The sequence below is a fragment of the Pelophylax lessonae genome, assembly GCF_965119305.1.
Source record: "Pelophylax lessonae genome assembly, chromosome: 4".
NCBI classification, from domain to species: domain Eukaryota; kingdom Metazoa; phylum Chordata; class Amphibia; order Anura; family Ranidae; genus Pelophylax; species Pelophylax lessonae.
Window position 1 is genome coordinate 517420914 of NC_138771.1, and position 20746 is coordinate 517441659.

The 20746-nt window shown below is 39.8% G+C and overlaps 1 protein-coding gene across 1 annotated transcript in view; it reads left to right on the forward strand.

The window, feature by feature from the left end:
* The first annotated feature begins 1029 nt into the window (after positions 1–1029).
* The window catches only part of TMEM178B (transmembrane protein 178B), a 479244-nt gene continuing 459527 nt past the window's right edge, over positions 1030–20746 (forward strand). The window contains exons 1-2 of the mRNA XM_082254639.1: positions 1030–1119; positions 1730–2896. Coding sequence (XP_082110765.1) covers positions 2515–2896 — 382 coding nt within the window. The 5' untranslated portion in view covers positions 1030–1119; positions 1730–2514. The remainder of the gene's footprint in view (positions 1120–1729; positions 2897–20746) is intronic.

Sequence of the window (20746 nt, forward strand, 5' to 3'; positions counted from 1 at the left end):
GCATTACGAGAGTCCACCACACGTGGAATGGATCATGTCCCTGTAATAGGACCGCTGTATAATTTCTGCCATGGCTGCAAAGCATAGCATCACGTCCATTGCTTTTTAGCAAAAATATAATTTTATATTTTAAGAGCAGGGGGCCCTGTCAGGAAGGTTCCCCTGTGATTTATATCAGCAGCCCTGCAGGTAGGTGGGATGCAAGGATGCTTTGGGGGGAGATGAGGGCTATGGGGGGAGATGTGTGCAAAGGTGGTAGATGAGAGAGAGTGGTGCAGAGGTTAGAGCCAAGGGGGAAGGGTAAAAGTAAGATCTGGGCAACCTGTGCTGCACACTGTGCATTGCACATGCCTAAACCTTGCATTTTGTATGTAGCGCACCCCTGAACTTTGCACTCTGTATACAGCGCACCAATGAACTCTGCATTCTGAATACAGTGCACCCCTAAACACTGCACTCTATATACAATGCACTCCTGAACTCTGCACTGTGTATACAGTGCACCCCTGAACTCTGCACTTTGTATACAGCGCACCCCTGACCTACACTCTTTACGTAGCGCACCCCTGAATTCTACACTCTGCACGCCACAAACTCCTGAACTCTACATACATAGTCTTACAGATACAACTGGCCCTCTGGGGGCAACCATAATGCTGATGCAGCTTGCAATTAAAATGAGTTTGACACCGCAGGTCTAGACCATCATAATAATGTTTATTGCATGCTATATATCGTTGACATTTAGTGATTAAATCAAATCTCTGCATCCAAAAATAGGGAGAAATTGGGTTCCAAAAGAGGGAGAGTCAGGAAGCAAGCCTTTTAAAAAATTCAGTCCTGGAGCTTTTTACTATATTAGAAAATGTTCCAGCTTCCTTTGTTTTCCTTGCAATACAGAACCAAGTGCAGCATTTTTCCACTCTCCCCTATAACACACACTCATACTGCTACTGTTAGAGGAATGGGTGTTGTTCAGCTTTAAGGAACTGTATAAGACATTAGCCTCACGTTGCATGAGTGACGTCATCTGTTCTTGGCTGAAGCCCTTCTGTATTCTGTCTCTGGTTTCCAACCAAGGCTGCGGGTTGACTGTATGCACAAGGCACAGATTCCCAGGTGAACTGATCAACTGCCTTTTTCTTTATTCCTATTAATTGCACAATGCTGATCTCACAGTAATTGCATTTCAGACAGCTGCTGAGCTTTATTATAGCCATTCCAGTGCTGTTGATTTGAATTAGATGCAGATTTGTACCTCCTTGGTTCTGCATGCATTTTTTTTTTTTTTTTTTTTTTGTATTTGTTGATGTTTAATGCATGTCTGCTTGCTGGTTTTAGCTGTATTTAGTCCTGGATCAAGCTCTGTACTGTTCACCTTGTTTAAAGCAACGAGGATAAAAATCAAGATTGCTAAACCCTATCTTTCTCCGCTGCTTGATCTGATCTTGGATGTATTGTTGCTGAGACGGGGAGGATAAAATAAGATTTAGGATTATTTGGCAGCATGAACCAGGCTGCAATCCTAAACCCTATTTAAATAAAGCTTTGAGGCACCCTTTAGTAGCTGGCGGAGGGTGTTGATACAGCTATTTGCTTTAAAGGGACTGATAGGGCTTTTAGATTGAACATTGCTGTCCATGGTGCTGAAATCTTTCCCTCCTCTCTCTCCCTCTCTTTCTCTTTCTCTCTCTCTCTCCTCCCCCCTCTCCCTCACCTTCCATTTCAGAGGAGACCAAGAAGAGCGATTCAGAGGATGAGACACAGGAATACAAGAGTAAAGAAATCTTTCAGCTGATGATTATATGCTTGCTGACAGTCAACACCCAGAGCAGTGAATGGAAGAGCAGGGTGGAATCTCAAGGTTTGATGTACATGTTGTGAAACAAAGGAACAGTCTGCTTGCCCACAGGGAGATTGCTTCCAGAGACACAACAGGGAGTCTAAATTGCTTTGCTGAGGGCGATCTAGCCCTATGTAGCTAGACACCCAACATCGCACATGGTTTGACAAATGCTGAGAGGTAAGTGCACAGTGCTGCTGACCATATTTTTTGCAAAGAGGACACAGTGGGGGTTCAGGTTTCATTTGGATATCGCATCTGTTTTGCTCAAGTTCCATCTCCCATTCCCATAAGGAGACTGTTTACAGGCAACCTGCTGTCAACATAACATCGAGGCTATCAGACTGAAAAAAAAAGAGCAGGCTCAATCAACCATGATTCACTTTCTGAGCAAGGTACTTCATTTTGGAGGTCAATTGGTAGGCTGAAGTGTGAAGACATTGTTATTTGCTTTTATTTATTTTATGGGGAGTTGGGTTTAAGCTAATGACTTACCAGCTACTTACATCAACCAGAACTGATAAATGCAATGCTTGGATTGGATTTTATGAACGTCAAGGTTTGAACATAATTCTCCTGGCTCCCGCAGCAAAGCCTGTGGGTTCTGTCTGGCCTCCAGCACAAAGACTACCATCCTTCGAGAAAATGTTGATGGCTCTGTGAGAAGGAGGATGGCTGCTGGAAGATTACTCCTCTATGCTGGACTGTCCCTAGCCCTGTGTGCCCTAGGCATGCTAGCTGTAGCGATCTGCTCCGACCACTGGTACGAGACAGATGCAAGACGACATCGGGAAAGGTGCAAAGGCTTCACAAATAGAAGAATCGACCCAGGTTTCATTTATAACTCCAACAACAATCTTCCACTGAGGGCTAGTAGGTCGAAACTAGACCGCTGGGAGGGAAAGTTACTTCTAGCCAGGAACAGGAGGCAGCTTTTTGCAATGAGCGCTGCCGATGAGTGCAATAGACAATATAATTCCACCAACATGGGCCTGTGGAGGAAATGCCACCGACTGGGCTTTGATCAAGATATTGAAGATATAATTGCCAAAGGTAAGATATGATGTTTGCTTGATGTTGTAGTAGGGATATTGCATCACTGGATTTACTCATATTGTATAGGAATACTGTAATATGTTGCAATCATATTCCAACTATCCAATCCCTGCTCCAATTATTTGAAACCTAGTCAGTCTCTCTTGGATATATCTGCCTTTGGTGCCCAAAGCCATTTCTATTATTTGCTCTTTGGACTCTCATAACTTCTCTCCTATTCAGTTTCATATGAATGTCTTGTGTTTTAGTTCTGGCCTTCATCTACTAATAGAGGAGATTGCAATGCCCTACATATATGATGGATTAAACTATAATATACTTTGCAGCATTCTGTAGGCATGGAGCCTGATGAAAAAAAGGCAAAATAATGTACTTAGCTACCGTTTTGATTCTTGCATTTCATTTGGTAGGGCCAAAAAGCACAGAGGTCCTCAAACTCATTTTAGTTGGGGCCCAGTATGCCAGTATGTCAGAAAGGATGGCAGTCATTGTACATCTTTGTGTAGGTTGAGCTATACTTACAGTAGCTGGTGCTTGTAGGATCCAGGGCCTGGATTTGACCAACAATGATAGCAATAATGCTAGAACCTAAGCAACTAATGGTTCACTCAGCATCTTTCTTTTATTTTTTTGACAGCAATGGAAAAATCATAGTTAAAATTTGAACCGTTTAGGCTATCAACATACCATTATTCTAGGACCTGCTAAAGATTACTGCATATCTCAAGTTAAAAATCACAAAAAAAAAATAATTTTACTGTATGTAATATCAATTACATTTAAATTGCATTAATAAATAATATGTAAAAGGTTCAGGATCAAGAGAATTATAAACAATTTACGACTAAAGCAAGCCATTTACTTATAAATATCAATACTACAGGTTTTAAGAGGAACAGCTGTGGAAAGGACAGAAGAATTTGGGCTAAGAAGAGGGATTAGGAGCTATGCAATAAGTGGTAAACCATAATTACATAAATAAAAAATACTGTATATCATTTTCTGTGCAGGTATGGGGAATCCTGCATATCTCTGAATGTTAACGGAAGCTCTTTCACATAAAATATGGCTTGTTTTATGGTTACAGATTTGGTTGCTATGGGGAACACTGGAATAGTTTCCTTTTAAACAGGGTCCATAAATGATGCTTGCTGTTCTTCTGAGTATCCAGTCACTGATCTTAGGTGTACAAAGGGTCCAGCTATTTTGTATCTCTTATAGTACTCTGCATACGATACTCTCAAAAAACACATTTTGATTTTTAAACTGAATCATATTACTATTGTACAGTCTGCAGTTTTTTTTATGTGCGTAAGTGTTAAGGCTTAATCACGCAGCTGACTCCTCCAACCCATCCTAAAACACTTTGCATTGTACAATGTTGTTTATTGGTCTCCCCTGCTATTTACTGTAACTAGTATGTCTACTCTAAATGGTTTTAGTCTTTGGAGTGGATACACAGCTATTGAATGCTTTATCTGGGATTTATAAAGAGTCTAACTTAGCCATTATAACAGCAGAGTATTTGATATTAAACAAAAATGTTCTAGGCCAAAGCTTGGCCAACCTTTGCTAAACACTTTATGGTATGACATTGTTAATTGGTCTTCTTTGGCCTTTACTATTAATGATTGGTCTACTGTAAGTGATTTTAGTCTTTGGAGTGGTTACACAGCTATCATTAAATGGTTTAATTGGGGCTGATTGAGAGTCCAAATTAGTCACTATCACAACAAAGTGTTTGTTCCCTGAACAAAAATGTTCCAGGCCAAAGTTTGGCCAAGCGTCGCTAAACACTTTACAAAGTATGACATTATTGGTCTCTTTTCCTCTTTACTATCACTGGTTGGCCTATTTAAATGGTTTTATTCTGTTGAGTGAATATACAACTATCATATGTAAGGCCCTCTAGTTCCTCCTGTTTTGAACTGTATTGTAACTGTATTGTCTTCCCTCAAATTGTAAAGCGCTGCGCAAACTGTTGGCGCTATATAAATCCTGTATAATAATAATAATATTAATAATCATTAAATGATTTAGCTAGGAGACATTCTGAGCCTTGTAGATGCTCCACAACTGAAGGAAGAATTTGCCCCTGCCTATTACATAAAAATAACTAATCACATATGCATAACTATTAAGGCCTAATCATATAGACAAGTCCTCCAACCCCTCCTAAATTACTTTATATTGTACAAAGACATTTATTGTTCTCTCTTTCCCTTTACTATAGCTGGCTGGTCTACTGTAAATGGTTTTAGTCTTTGGAGAAGATTCGCAGCTATCATTAAATGGTTTAGCTATGACTGACTGAGAGTCTAACCTAGCCACTATCACAACAGTGTTTTTAATACTTAAACAAAAATGTCCTAGGGTGAGTTTGGCCAAGCATCGCTAAACACTTTACATTGTACAGCATTGTTTATTGGTCTCCCTTGCTCTTTACTGTCACTGGTTGGTCTACTGTAAATGGTCTTAGTCTGTGAAGTGGATGTACAACTATCATTAAATGATTTAGCTAGGACCCATTGAGAGTCAAACGTAGCTACTATCACAACAGAATGTTTGATACTAAAAAATGTTTTTTGATTTTACTATCACTGGTTGGTCTACTCTGTATGGTTTTAGACTCTAGAGTGGTTATAAAATTATCATTAAATGGTTTTGCTAGAATTGACTGAGAGTCTACATTAGTCACTATCCCAACAAAGTGTTTGTTCTGAAACAAAAATGTTCTCGGCTATAATTTGGCCAACTGTCGCTAGCGGACCTTCTGGGTTTTGTTGATGCTCCACAACTGAAGGCAAAACTTGCCTTTGCCTATTACTTAAAATGAACCAATTACAACTGGGCCAAAGACAAAATCCTAATATTATTATTTTAAGCGTACTTCAAAAGTGTTTGCTTTGTCTGGGCTTGCTACTTTTGTAAAGTGTCAGGAGTTACAATCACATAACAGTGATAGTCACATAACAAGTACTTAGTTGAAGTCTGACGGAGTGCATGACAGTGTCAAAAACAGAGCCCTGTATTTATAAAAGGAAAAACTATTAAGAGAAACTTGAAGTCTCCCATTTAAATCAAACATAACCCCGATTCAATTTCATTTACTTTGCTAAAGCTCTTTTTTATCATAACTAACCTTTTTTTTTTTTTTTTGGAATATACTATTTTCATTTTTTTCATCCTATCACTGGTTTCAGTGTTGCTGATCTCCTATGGCTTTTTTTTCCACCATTCTCTGTCTACATGCACTCCTGAGCCAGTTGTATGTCATTGGTCATGGTGGCTTCCTGGTTGTGAGCAACTTGGAGCCAGTGACCAAGGGTTGTCCCATTATAACAGGAAGTGCCTGACAGTGGTAATTTTAACGTGAATTTTCAATTTAGCTTTACTCATAGTCTATTGACTAAAATGCCATTTTAGTTTTACTTGTATTTTAGGCATCTGGATTGTTTAAATTTTAGTCATATTTTAATCTACTAAAATCTCCAGTATCATAAACAAACAAAAATATTGATTTTTTGACAAACAGAAGTGCAACTTTAAAATATATAAAAAAACAAAAAATTGTAAACTGTAATGCCATTGCGCATATTACCTGAATATAAAAATGTTTCTACAGTTCTCTGTTAATAATGAAAGCAAGTATCAATTAACATCTTTAGAAATAAAATCAAGTTTCATAAACAAACAAGAATTTTTCTTTTTGACCACTGTTAATTTTGACGTCAAATTTTGATTCAGTTTTAGTCATAGTCTTTTGACTAAAATGCCATTTTAGTTTTAATTGTATTTTAGTCATCTGAATTTAAACTGAGATTTATTTTCATTTAATTTTGGTCTCTGAAAATATGCAGTTGACGAAAACTATGATGAAAATATTTTCGCCGACAAAATTAACACTGGTGCTCAAAAAATAACCTTCATGGTGGGACATAAACAGATTGAAAATTACTATTTAGCTGCACTAACATGTTATAGATTATGTCAGATTTTCTAATTGGTTTTACAAATACTTTACCCTATCAGATTTTTTTTTCAGTATATGTCCTTGTTGCATATTTTTCTCTACTTCCTGTCTGGTGAAAACAATGATGTCAGCAGAACAGGAAGTGAAGGCAACTCTTTCTAACAGAGTACTAGATAAAGATAAAAACCCAACAGGAATTCTAATTATTCCCCCAAAAAGTTTTTGGCTTGACATACACTTAATCTCAAATGTGAAAGGCAAAAGGCTGCGAGAATAACATCATCCCAATCAAAGTATCAAAGAATACCCTCCAATAGAATGGGGACTATTATGGGTATATCAGACAAAAGAAAACTCCAAAAAAGCATGAATTAAAAAGTATAATTTTATTACATATCAGGTTAGAATATAGTTGGATATTTAAAAAGAATGGGTTTGTATTCATACTGTATGTATCTAGCAGGTCAATACAATGGTATGTCTACCAAAAAACCTCAACCAAAATAAAATAGTGAAATGTCTTCTATTATATATTTTATTTGGGCTTTAATAAGCACGCATCCTAGTTAATATTGATGATGTTGATGATGATAATGGCAGTAGTAATTATAATAATAATAATAATAACAACAATAATAATAATAAATATTATTATTATTATGGCAATTCAAGTCTGTAGGGGAACACTTGTGTTGAGGTGTATGGCTGTTACTCAGCTACGACAGCACAGAGCATTGCAGTGTCAGGGAACAAAGCATTATTTTCACTTAGAGAAAAAAGTTTTTTTAATGATTTCTGGGGGAAAAAACAGTCATAAATCATAACCAGCAAGGGTACAGGGCTATGAGAAAATGAAAATTGTGAGATTTTAATGGGGCTTTAATAAACATGCACCCCAGTAAACAGGGCCGCTGATAGGGGGGGACCACCAGCCCCCTTGTAGGGGGCCCTAGCACACAGGGGGGCCCACACAGAGAGGGGGATTAGTGATGGACAACAAATACAGAAATCTTCCTCCAGCACCTGAATCTGATCTGTCCCTCTCCCTGCTATCAGCTTTTATCTGTTGAGAAAGAGACAGTTGTCCCTCACTAATCCCCCTCCCTGTGTGCCCCCCCCCTCCCAGCACTTATCTCTGCTCAGGAGTTTATTTGTAAATTGTAACTTTGTTTCTCTCTCTCTGTCTCTCTGATCACTGAGCTCCAACTGCCCAGCCTGTATATTTTTCTCATCTCATCTTATTTTTTATTTACTATATTTTTTTTTTTTAGATTTAGCAGGTTTTATGCGAGTTATGTTATATTTGTGTCTGATAATAGTGATTTGTTGTAATTTTAGCTAAATATATCTTTAATATTTTCTTGAGGGGGCCCTGCCAGGTAGTCTGTATGGGGCCCTGCAATTTCTAACAGCAGCCCTGCCAGTAAATAATGATGATGGTGATAATAATATTAATAATAGTTAATATTATTATTGTTACAACAGCAGCTTTGTGCTTTGGTAGGGTCTTTGAAATAGAAAGATAGTCCCAACATGTGGTTGGCACAGATACACATCTTTGTGCCCAATCCACAGTGTTTTTTCCCCCCCCTAAACTCTGGGCAAGTGACTAACTAGCTGAAAGCCCTTTTCTGTAAATAGCTTTATCCACCAAAGGATCTGCAATTTTTTGCAGCCAGGCTTCTTTCTGATTAGGGATGAGCAAAATTCAGATATTCTAACAAAATGTATTGAAATCATTAGGGAGGGTGCAATTAAGCTGGGTTATAGTGGTTTTTAGGGTGCAATAGACTTTAAATTGCCCCTGGGGGCTATTGTGCTCCTTTGAATTACATTTTTTTTATGTTTCAACATTTTTTAACTTTCTATCTATCTATCTATCTATCTATCTATCTATCTATCTATCTATCTATCTATCTATCTATCTATCTATCTATCTATCTATCTATCTATCTATCTATCTATCTATCTATCTATCTATCTATCTATCTATCTATCTATCTATCTATCTATCTATCTATCTATACGATATCTCACAAAAGTGATTACACCCCTCACATTTTTGTAAAATATTTTATTATATCTTTTCATGTGACAACACTGAAGAAATGATATTTTGTTACAATGTAATGTAGTGAGTGTACAGCTTGTATAACAGTGTAAATTTGCTGTCCCCTCAAAATAACTCAACACACAGCCATTAATGTCTAAACCTCTGGGAACAAAAATGTGAACACTCCTAAGTAAAAATGTCCAAATTTGGCCCAATTAGCCATTTTCCCTACCCGGTGTCATGTGACTCGTTAGTGTTACAAGGTCTCAGGTGTGAATGGGGAGCAGGTGTGTTAAATTTGGTGTTATTGCTCTCACTCTCTCATACTGGGCACTGGAAGTTCAACATGGCACCTCATGGCTCTCTGAGAATCTGAAAAAAGAATTGTTGCTCTACATAAAGATGGCCTAGGCTATAAGAAGATTGCCAAGACGGTGGCCAATACCATGCAGCAGTTTAACATGAGAGGTTCCACTCAGTACAGGCCTCGCCATGGTCGACCAAAGGAGTTGAGTGCACGTGCTCAGCGTCAAATCCAGAGGTTGTCTTTGGGAAATAGACGTATGAGTGCTGCCAGCATTGCTGCAGAGGTTGAAGCGGTGGGGGGTCAGTCTGTCAGTGCTCAGACCCTACGCCACACACTGCATCAAATTGGTCTGCATGACTAGCGTCCCAGAAGGAAGCCTCTTCTAAAGATGATGCACAAGAAAGCCTGCAAACAGTTTGCTGAAGACAAGCAGACTAAGGACATGGATTACTGGAACCATGCCCTGTGGTCTGATGAGACCAAGATAAACATAATCGGTTTAGATGATGTCAAGCGTGTGTGGTGGCAACCAGGTGAGGAGTACAAAGACAAGTGTGTCTTGCCTAAAGTCAAGCATGGTAGTGGGACTGTCATGGTCTGGGGCTGCATGAATGCTGCCGGCACTGGGGAGCTACAGTTCATTGAGGGAACCATGAATGCCAACATGTACTGTGACATACTGAAGCAGAGCATGATCCCCTCCATTTGGAGACTGGGCAGTATTCCAACATGATAACAACCCCAAACACACCTCCAAGATCACCACTGTCTTGCTAAAGAAGCTGAGGGTAAAGGTGATGGACTGGCCAAGCATGTCTCCAGACCTAAACCCTATTGAGCATATGCGGGGCATCCTCAAACAGAAGGTGGAGGAGCGCAAGGTGTCTAACACCCACCAGCTCCATGATGTCATCATGGAGGAGTGGAAGAGAACTCCAGTGGCAACCTGTGAAGCTCTGTTGAACTCCATGCCCAAGAGGGTTATGGCAGTGCTGGAAAATAATGGTGGCCACAAAAAATATTGACACTTTGGGCCCAATTTGGACATTTTGACTTAGGGGTGTACTCACTTTTGTTGCCAGCAGTTTAGACATTAATGGCTGTGTGTTGAGTTATTTTGAGTGGACAGCAAATTTACACTGTTATACAAGCTGTACACGAATTACTTTACATTGTAGCAAAGTGTCATTTCTCCAGTGTTGTCACATGAAAAGATACAATAAAATATTTACAAATATGTGAGGGGTGTACTCACTTTTGTAAGATACTGTGTGTATATATATATATATATATATAATTTGTGTGTATTTTTTATAACAATGGTTACGAAAAGTATTTTTTCCACATTGAGTGCACCTAGTGAGGAATCTTAAGTCAGATAAAGTCACAAAACCATTGATCATTATGTCAGAGCTGACATAGTGGCCACATGAAAATAAAGCCATAGGATTCTTTTTATTTTATTCAAGCGAGTTTCTTCTAAGCAGTCCACATGGAAAAATTTAGGACACATCAGGTATTTTTATTAAAATTAGCTTTGACAAAATCAATCTGATCTGCTAATTCTTACTTGTGATCCAGGTACCCCTGCCGGGCAGCACAGCCAGGCCTTTAACCTGCCACTGCAGCAGCATCATCACAGCTGGGTGAAGAGCATGACCACAGCCTGCTGATTGGGAAAAAATAATTTATGCTTATTCTATTCTCTCTTCCGGTCAGCATGTTCCCTGTCAGCACATATGTACTGCAGCAGAGCCTGATTGGATATTGGTGCTGCCTTTTCCTCTCCCAGTCTGAATGAGTGCTGTGCAAAGGATGGCAGAAGGTTGTATTAAGACATTGATCAGCCATAACTTTATGACCACTGACTGGTTAAGTGAATAACTGATTATCTCATTACAATGGCATCTGAGAATTAATGGGATATATTAGGCAACATGTTGTCCCTGAAGTTGTGTTGAAAGCAGAAAAAGTAAGCATCGCAGTTTGCTGTGTATGCAGCTGCGTAGCCATAGACCAGTCAGGGTGCCCATTCTGACTTGTGTCCACAGCCAAAAATGCCCACAATGGGCATGTGAGCATCAGAAGTGTACCAAGGAGCAATGGAAGAAGGTGGCCTGATCTGATGAGCAGTGGCGTCGGCAGGGGGGGGCTGATAGGGGCTATAGCCCCGAGTTGGCCCCCAAAAAGCCCCGAGTCTCATATTCCTTTTTAAAATGATTAGCCCCGAATCACTCCCAAGGCGTGGGGTTGGTCGGGGCTAAATACTCAGCATAATGTCCATCCAGTGATTGGTGGGGCAGCTGCAAAAGGCTGGAGCTGTCAAAACGAAGAATTGATGTCGGGGTGGGCGGGGCCGAAACGTGGGGCTCCGCCCCCTTGTTCAGTTTCCCTTTTGCAGGCAGCCTGAGAGCCAGGGACTCAAAAGAGCTCCACCATGGCACCGCCTCCTTGACCCCGCCCCCTGAAGAGACGAGATAGAGCTGTGTAATGTTAGAAAAGCATACACACTCCTGCTGCGAGTTGCTTTGTGTCCTGTGACAGGGAGGTCGGCTGCACCAGTCACAGGGCTGAGTGTCTCTGTCTTCCATACACTGCACAGCCCCCTCCAGAAATGCTCTGCCTCCTCCCGCCCCTCTCTCAATGTGCCCGCCCACACAGGAAGCCTGTGTCTCTGAGGTCTTTGAAGAGGATTGTGTGGGAGGGAAAGTTTGAACTGACAGTCACATCCTAAGCCTGAAGCCTGCATTGCCTTTTCAAGTAAGTGAACTGTCACCACTCACCAGCCTCTCCTCCTCCCCCCTTCCTGCTCTCTCCCAAATTCCTCTTCCATCCCCTATTTCCTTATCTGAAGCTAAGGAGTTCTATTTCAGCATTGTGTGCAGTGATCTGCCCCTATGTAGTGTGATTTGGCTGCAGTGCTGATGTCCCCACAGTCTTCCTGCATGTTACCCCCAGTCCCATAGAATTCTATTAGTCTGTACATTTAACTGCTTGCTTACCAGCCACGCAGTTTTAGGGCTCTTTCACGCGGTCCGCCTCCGTAGGCGGATCCGTGTTGCTCAGCAGGGATCGATCCACCAATCCCCGCTGAGCCGGCGGATGACAGCTCCGTCTCCGCTTGCAGTGCGGAGAGGGAGGTGTCTCAGCCCCCGCTGCCCTCTATGGGGGATCGGATGAGAGCGGACCGCCTGTCCGCTCTCATCCGATCCGATCCGATTACTGAACGGATGGAAAAATAGGGTTTCCATCCGTCCAGATTTCACGCACAGGATCGGATACGGATGGCAGCGGGTGTCAGCGGAGGTGTGTCCACTGACATCCGCTGCCCCATAGAGCTGCATGGAGCATCCTATCAGACCTGCCTAAAAAACTGACAGGCGGATCTGATCGGATCGCCCGTGTGAAAGAGCCCTTACACTATTACACAAAACGGCGTACCTGTATGTCGTTTCGTGTAATAGACAGCAGGGACATGTGCCAATTGGCCAGAGGGGAAGCCAATCAGCAGGTACTTTGGACACGATGTGTGCCAGAAACCCACAATCGTTCCCCATGGAGACAGAACTGCGGGTTGCCTATGTAAACAAGGCAGTACGCCATTCTGTCAGTAATGAACACAAGGATCCTGTGTTCCTGCTATTTAGGAACACAGGTTTCTGTGTTCATCTAGTGAGTCCATCCCCCACACAGTTAGAGAGCACTCCCTGGGGACACACTTAACCCTTTGATTGCCCCTGGTGTTAACCCCTTCCCTGCCAGTGTCATTATTACAGTAACAGTGGATATTTTTAGCACTGATTACTGTAGTAATGTCACTGGTCCCCCCAAAAGTGTCAAAAATGTCAGTTAGGGGTCCGATCTGTCTGCCGCAATGTCGTAGTCCCGCAAAAAAAACACAGATCACCGCCATTACTAGTAAAAATAAATAAATAAAAATGACAAATCTATCCCCTAGTTTGTAGATGCGATAACTGTTGCACAAACCAATCAATATACCCTTATTGGGATTGTTTTTAACAAAAATATGTAGCAGAATACATATTGGCCTAAAATGATGAAAAAATTCAATTTTTTTATTTTTTTTTTATTGGGAATGTTTTACAGCAGAAAGTAAAAATATTGTTTTTTTTCAGAATGGTCGTTCTTTTTTGTGTGTTTATAACGCAAAAAAAAAAAAAATTCATCAGAGGTGATCAAATACCACCAAAAGAAAGCTCTATTTGTGGGGACAGAAAGGACATCAATTTTATTTGGGTACAGCGCCACACAACCACACAATTGTCAGGTAAAGTAGCGCAGTGCCATATCGCAAAAAATGACCTGGTCCTCAAGGGGGTAAAACTGTCCTTAAGTTGTTAAAATGAAGAAAAAGAGCTTTGATGCACTTTATAAAAAGAACTGCAGGAAAAACGCACAACCTAAAATAAATCTATGGGACTGCAGCTAAGGAAAACTGTGAGTACAGCAGCACTGCAGCCAAACTACAGCGCACCATGTGAACTCAAAGGATTGTATGCATTTGCAGCAGGCACTGCCACTCTACTGAAAAGATCCATGCTCAGGTCACTTTTCAGAGGCATTTGACAGTCAGTAAGGAGGGGATATCACTTTTCCTCACTGCCTGGTTTAACCTCCAAAATGTTAACCTCCCCAGGCAATGACGTGGTTCACTTCCAACTGCACTCCTCTCCATGTCTGACCCTCTCCTCCCTTCTCCTCTCCTCTCCATGTCTGACCCTCTCCTCTCCATGTCTGACCCTCTCCTCCCTTCTCCTCTCCTCTCCATGTCTGACCCTCTCCTCCCTTCTCTTCTCCTCTCCTCTCCATGTCTGACCCTCTCCTCCCTTCTCCTCTCCTCTCCATGTCTGACCCTCTCTTCCCTTCTCCTCTCCTCTCCTCTCCTCTCCTCTCCATGTCTGACCCTCTCCTCTCCATGTCTGACCCTCTCCTCCCTTCTCCTCTCCTCTCCATGTCTGACCCTCTCCTCTCCATGTCTGACCCTCTCCTCCCTTCTCTTCTCCTCTCCATGTCTGACCCTCTCCTCTCCATGTCTGACCCTCTCCTCCCTTCTCTTCTCCTCTCCTCTCCTCTCCTCTCCATGTCTGACCCTCTCCTCCCTTCTCCTCTCCTCTCCATGTCTGACCCTCTCTTCCCTTCTCCTCTCCTCTCCATGTCTGACCCTCTCCTCTCCATGTCTGACCCTCTCCTCTCCTCTCCATGTCTGACCCTCTCCTCCCTTCTCCTCTCCTCTCCATGTCTGACCCTCTCCTCTCCATGTCTGACCCTCTCCTCCCTTCTCCTCTCCTCTCCATGTCTGACCCTCTCCTCTCCTCTCCATGTCTGACCCTCTCCTCTCCATGTCTGACCCTCTCCTCCCTTCTCCTCTCCTCTCCATGTCTGACCCTCTCTTCCCTTCTCCTCTCCTCTCCATGTCTGACCCTCTCCTCTCCATGTCTGACCCTCTCCTCTCCTCTCCATGTCTGACCCTCTCTTCTCCATGTCTGACCCTCTCTTCTCCATGTCTGACCCTCTCCTCCCTTCTCCTCTCCTCTCCATGTCTGACCCTCTCCTCTCCATGTCTGACCCTCTCCTCCCTTCTCCTCTCCTCTCCATGTCTGACCCTCTCCTCTCCTCTCCTCTCCATGTCTGACCCTCTCCTTTCCATGAAGAATCCAAAAAAGTAGACCGCACTCGGGAAAGTAAGATGAAAACAATCAAAACTCCTTTATTCTTCTTCGGTGTAGCAGACAGACAGTACAATGCACATAACAGACGTGCCCGGTTAACGCGTTTCACGAATTAAATCGCTTACTCATAACCATACACTGTGGAGCTGTGGAAGCCGACGTACATTTGTAGGTAAACCAAGGAAAAGGGGAGGTGACCGAAGAATGTAATTACTTGCACCTAGAATTAATTAATTGATGAGAAACAGATGTAAGTTCAGCAAGTCCACAGTCCCACGGTGAAAGGCAGATAGATACAAAACTCCTTCACCCAGTGGGGGAATGGAGGTATACATACAAACGATATAAAACCATATTGATGAAAAATACAAAAAAATACAATAAAATATACATATATGAAATATAAAACAATGGCTGAAAAATCAGGAACCAAAAAATGAATAAAAAACTATTTTTCTTTATCATCAAATGTTTTTGAATGCTTCAAACCCCGGTGGCGTAGACATGATAGAAAAAACACACAGTGTATGTGAAAAATGGTCGTTCAGTGTGTGGAGAGAATCTTTAAAATGTGGATCGTAACTATGTGAAAAAATCGTGCGTAAAAAAGATATAAATTGGAATAACATACCAAATATATTTACTGATATTGATCCCAAAAAAGGTTAAAATAAAAAATATAAAAATGTGTAAAAAAAGTAAAAATAAATGTAAAAAATGCTGGTGAAAAAAAAGGGAAAAGAAACCACAGTATTGACAATGGTTGAATGCACTAAAACCACATGAATGAAATGAAGTAGTGATGGTGAAAAGTGTGGAGAAAAAATATGAAGAAAAAATGAAGAAAAAATGAAAAAATGAAAAAATGAACTCATGAATTCATGAATATAGAAAATAATTGTAATGGTAAACAATCATGAGTGATAGGTACAATAGAAATGTGAATTGACATATTAATGAGGACGACTCGTATGAAAAATATATATAGGGTGTAAAACATAAATAGTCACGCTTACCGGGGGATGAATACCGAAAAAAAGTTTATAGGTTCCCAATTTTTGCAGATGTATCTAAACTGACACCAAAATCGCCATGTATAAACTCACTAATTAGAAGTAATTAATTGAAAATACATAATTCAGAGAATACACTCGAAAATAGAGAAACATATATGCAAAATATAGAAAAACCCTTTCATGAAAGTCATTCTATGAAAGTATAATCCGCTTGTTTGAGTGTATCAGTGAATAATGGAACATATAAATATGGTGAAGATCCAGTAAACATCGATATGGCATGGAGGATCACCATATATAGAAAATATAATAATGTATAAACTGGAATGGCGGCATGGTGTCAAAGAAAAGGAAGACCCCCTCTTCCAAAGGTGACTTTGTTATTCGAAAATTCATGAATGAATGTAGACATTATAACAAGTAACCATGATTGGCAATTTAGACAGCTTATTGGTCTTAAATGAATGCAAATTAATTGCAACAAAAAATTGACAATAGAAATAAAGATAAAGTGACTGGTGCATACAATGTGTCAAAAAAGGGAGGAGGAGCTCGGAGAAACTCGGAACGAACTCGAACGGAACCTCGAAACAGGGGAATAATCATGGCTTGGCATGGGACTTAAAAAGTCTGAAAAAGGAGACCATTTTGTTGAGAGAAAAAAGGAAGTAAAATAAAAATAAAAAGAAAAAAGAGAAAAAAGGGGGGGAACTCTCGAAGCCATATGGAGCTATGTGACCAAATCCTACAAACCATATTAGATGGCAATCAAAAAACAGAAGCAAATGACTCCTGACATATAGCCATGAATAGCTGCGGAATCCATGGCTAAAAGCCAAAAGGAATTTTTTGTTGGAAAATAAATAAAAATAAAAATAAAAATAAAAATAAAAAACCGAAAAAAATTTTTCTTTTAATTAAAAATATTAAAAAATCAAAAAATCAGAAAAACCAGAAATAAATGTATATATATGAAAAAAGAAGAAAAGGGGAGAGGGAGACTTACTCATAAAAATGAGTGACGTCCCACTCGAAGTTTAATCCCTGTGGAATGCGAGTTTGAAGCCTAAAAATCCAAGAGACCTCCTTTTTACATAATATACGAAAAATGTCCCCGCCTCTAATAGGTTTAATGATGCGCTCTATGACCTGAACCTGTACTAGGGACAAGTCGCCTCCATGGTTATGATTAAAGTGGCGTGCCACATTGGTTGATTTAGATAGTCTGATGTCACTTAGATGTTCCCTGAACCTATCTTTAAGTCTGCGAGTGGTTCTACCCACATATTGTATCAAACAAGCCTTGCAGGTTATAAGATATATGACATATTCTGAATTACAGTTGAAAAACTTTTCTAGATGAAAAGTCCTTTCGCTCACCGAAGACTTAAAGATGTTTCCATGGAGAATATAAGGGCAAGTGACACAGTCGGTCATACCACATTTGTAGTTACCTCTACAGTGTAGCCAAGTAGGGGATTGTTTAGGTTTTTTAGAAAGATAAAGGCTGGGTGATAAGACATTGCCCAAAGTGACAGCTCTTTTGGCAACTATATTAACTCCCTCGTTTAGAATATTGGCACATATGTCATCAGTATTTAGAAGCGGTAAATGTTTCTGAATAATTGTTTTGACTTTGTAAAATTCTAAACTATATGGGAGAGACAACGTAATGGAGGGCATAGGTTTAGAATTTTTTGTGTGGGTAAATGAAGAGCGGTGCTGTTTATGTTTATTACTGGCTTTGGATTTCTGATTAGCAAGTTTGTTCGGAGTATTATTTATGTTGGAACATGGTTGTTTGTTTAGGAGATCAGTTCGATCTCTATTTAGAGCCATAACATATGCTCTGTTAATCATCCATTGCGGATATCCTCTAGCGAGGAATCTAGATCGTAAAGAAAGTGATTCTTTTTTAAAATCCGCAATGTTCTTGCATATTCGGCGCAATCTCAAGAACTGCCCAACCGGTATGCCTTTCAGTGTATGCATTGGGTGGCTAGATTTTGCATGTAACAGGCTGTTGCCTGACAATGGTTTCCTATACAGATTAGAAACAACTCTGTCACCCGAATGGCTCAAGGAAACATCTAAAAATTCGATTTTATCTGGGCTCCTGTGTCCCGTGAATTTTAGATTAACCGAATTGTCATTGAGGTACTTCAGAAATGCATTTAATTCAACATCATGATGGCAGACAAAGATCAGATCATGTACATTGGTTGGTGGGAGAGACCCCACATCTTTGGAGGTGGAAATCCCTTCAGAGATCAGATCGCTCTGTTCTTTAGATACATTGACGATCTGATCTTTGTCTGCCATCATGATGTTGAATTAAATGCATTTCTGAAGTACCTCAATGACAATTCGGTTAATCTAAAATTCACGGGACACAGGAGCCCAGATAAAATCGAATTTTTAGATGTTTCCTTGAGCCATTCGGGTGACAGAGTTGTTTCTAATCTGTATAGGAAACCATTGTCAGGCAACAGCCTGTTACATGCAAAATCTAGCCACCCAATGCATACACTGAAAGGCATACCGGTTGGGCAGTTCTTGAGATTGCGCCGAATATGCAAGAACATTGCGGATTTTAAAAAAGAATCACTTTCTTTACGATCTAGATTCCTCGCTAGAGGATATCCGCAATGGATGATTAACAGAGCATATGTTATGGCTCTAAATAGAGATCGAACTGATCTCCTAAACAAACAACCATGTTCCAACATAAATAATACTCCGAACAAACTTGCTAATCAGAAATCCAAAGCCAGTAATAAACATAAACAGCACCGCTCTTCATTTACCCACACAAAAAATTCTAAACCTATGCCCTCCATTACGTTGTCTCTCCCATATAGTTTAGAATTTTACAAAGTCAAAACAATTATTCAGAAACATTTACCGCTTCTAAATACTGATGACATATGTGCCAATATTCTAAACGAGGGAGTTAATATAGTTGCCAAAAGAGCTGTCACTTTGGGCAATGTCTTATCACCCAGCCTTTATCTTTCTAAAAAACCTAAACAATCCCCTACTTGGCTACACTGTAGAGGTAACTACAAATGTGGTATGACCGACTGTGTCACTTGCCCTTATATTCTCCATGGAAACATCTTTAAGTCTTCGGTGAGCGAAAGGACTTTTCATCTAGAAAAGTTTTTCAACTGTAATTCAGAATATGTCATATATCTTATAACCTGCAAGGCTTGTTTGATACAATATGTGGGTAGAACCACTCGCAGACTTAAAGATAGGTTCAGGGAACATCTAAGTGACATCAGACTATCTAAATCAACCAATGTGGCACGCCACTTTAATCATAACCATGGAGGCGACTTGTCCCTAGTACAGGTTCAGGTCATAGAGCGCATCATTAAACCTATTAGAGGCGGGGACATTTTTCGTATATTATGTAAAAAGGAGGTCTCTTGGATTTTTAGGCTTCAAACTCGCATTCCACAGGGATTAAACTTCGAGTGGGACGTCACTCATTTTTATGAGTAAGTCTCCCTCTCCCCTTTTCTTCTTTTTTCATATATATACATTTATTTCTGGTTTTTCTGATTTTTTGATTTTTTAATATTTTTAATTAAAAGAAAAATTTTTTTCGGTTTTTTTTTCGGTTTTTTATTTTTATTTTTATTTTTATTTTTATTTATTTTCCAACAAAAAATTCCTTTTGGCTTTTAGCCATGGATTCCGCAGCTATTCATGGCTATATGTCAGGAGTCATTTGCTTCTGTTTTTTGATTGCCATCTAATATGGTTTGTAGGATTTGGTCACATAGCTCCATATGGCTTCGAGAGTTCCCCCCCTTTTTTCTCTTTTTTCTTTTTATTTTTATTTTACTTCCTTTTTTCTCTCAACAAAATGGTCTCCTTTTTCAGACTTTTTAAGTCCCATGCCAAGCCATGATTATTCCCCTGTTTCGAGGTTCCGTTCGAGTTCGTTCCGAGTTTCTCCGAGCTCCTCCTCCCTTTTTTGACACATTGTATGCACCAGTCACTTTATCTTTATTTCTATTGTCAATTTTTTGTTGCAATTAATTTGCATTCATTTAAGACCAATAAGCTGTCTAAATTGCCAATCATGGTTACTTGTTATAATGTCTACATTCATTCATGAATTTTCGAATAACAAAGTCACCTTTGGAAGAGGGGGTCTTCCTTTTCTTTGACACCATGCCGCCATTCCAGTTTATACATTATTATATTTTCTATATATGGTGATCCTCCATGCCATATCGATGTTTACTGGATCTTCACCATATTTATATGTTCCATTATTCACTGATACACTCAAACAAGCGGATTATACTTTCATAGAATGACTTTCATGAAAGGGTTTTTCTATATTTTGCATATATGTTTCTCTATTTTCGAGTGTATTCTCTGAATTATGTATTTTCAATTAATTACTTCTAATTAGTGAGTTTATACATGGCGATTTTGGTGTCAGTTTAGATACATCTGCAAAAATTGGGAACCTATAAACTTTTTTTCGGTATTCATCCCCCGGTAAGCGTGACTATTTATGTTTTACACCCTATATATATTTTTCATACGAGTCGTCCTCATTAATATGTCAATTCACATTTCTATTGTACCTATCACTCATGATTGTTTACCATTACAATTATTTTCTATATTCATGAATTCATGAGTTCATTTTTTCATTTTTTCATTTTTTCTTCATTTTTTCTTCATATTTTTTCTCCACACTTTTCACCATCACTACTTCATTTCATTCATGTGGTTTTAGTGCATTCAACCATTGTCAATACTGTGGTTTCTTTTCCCTT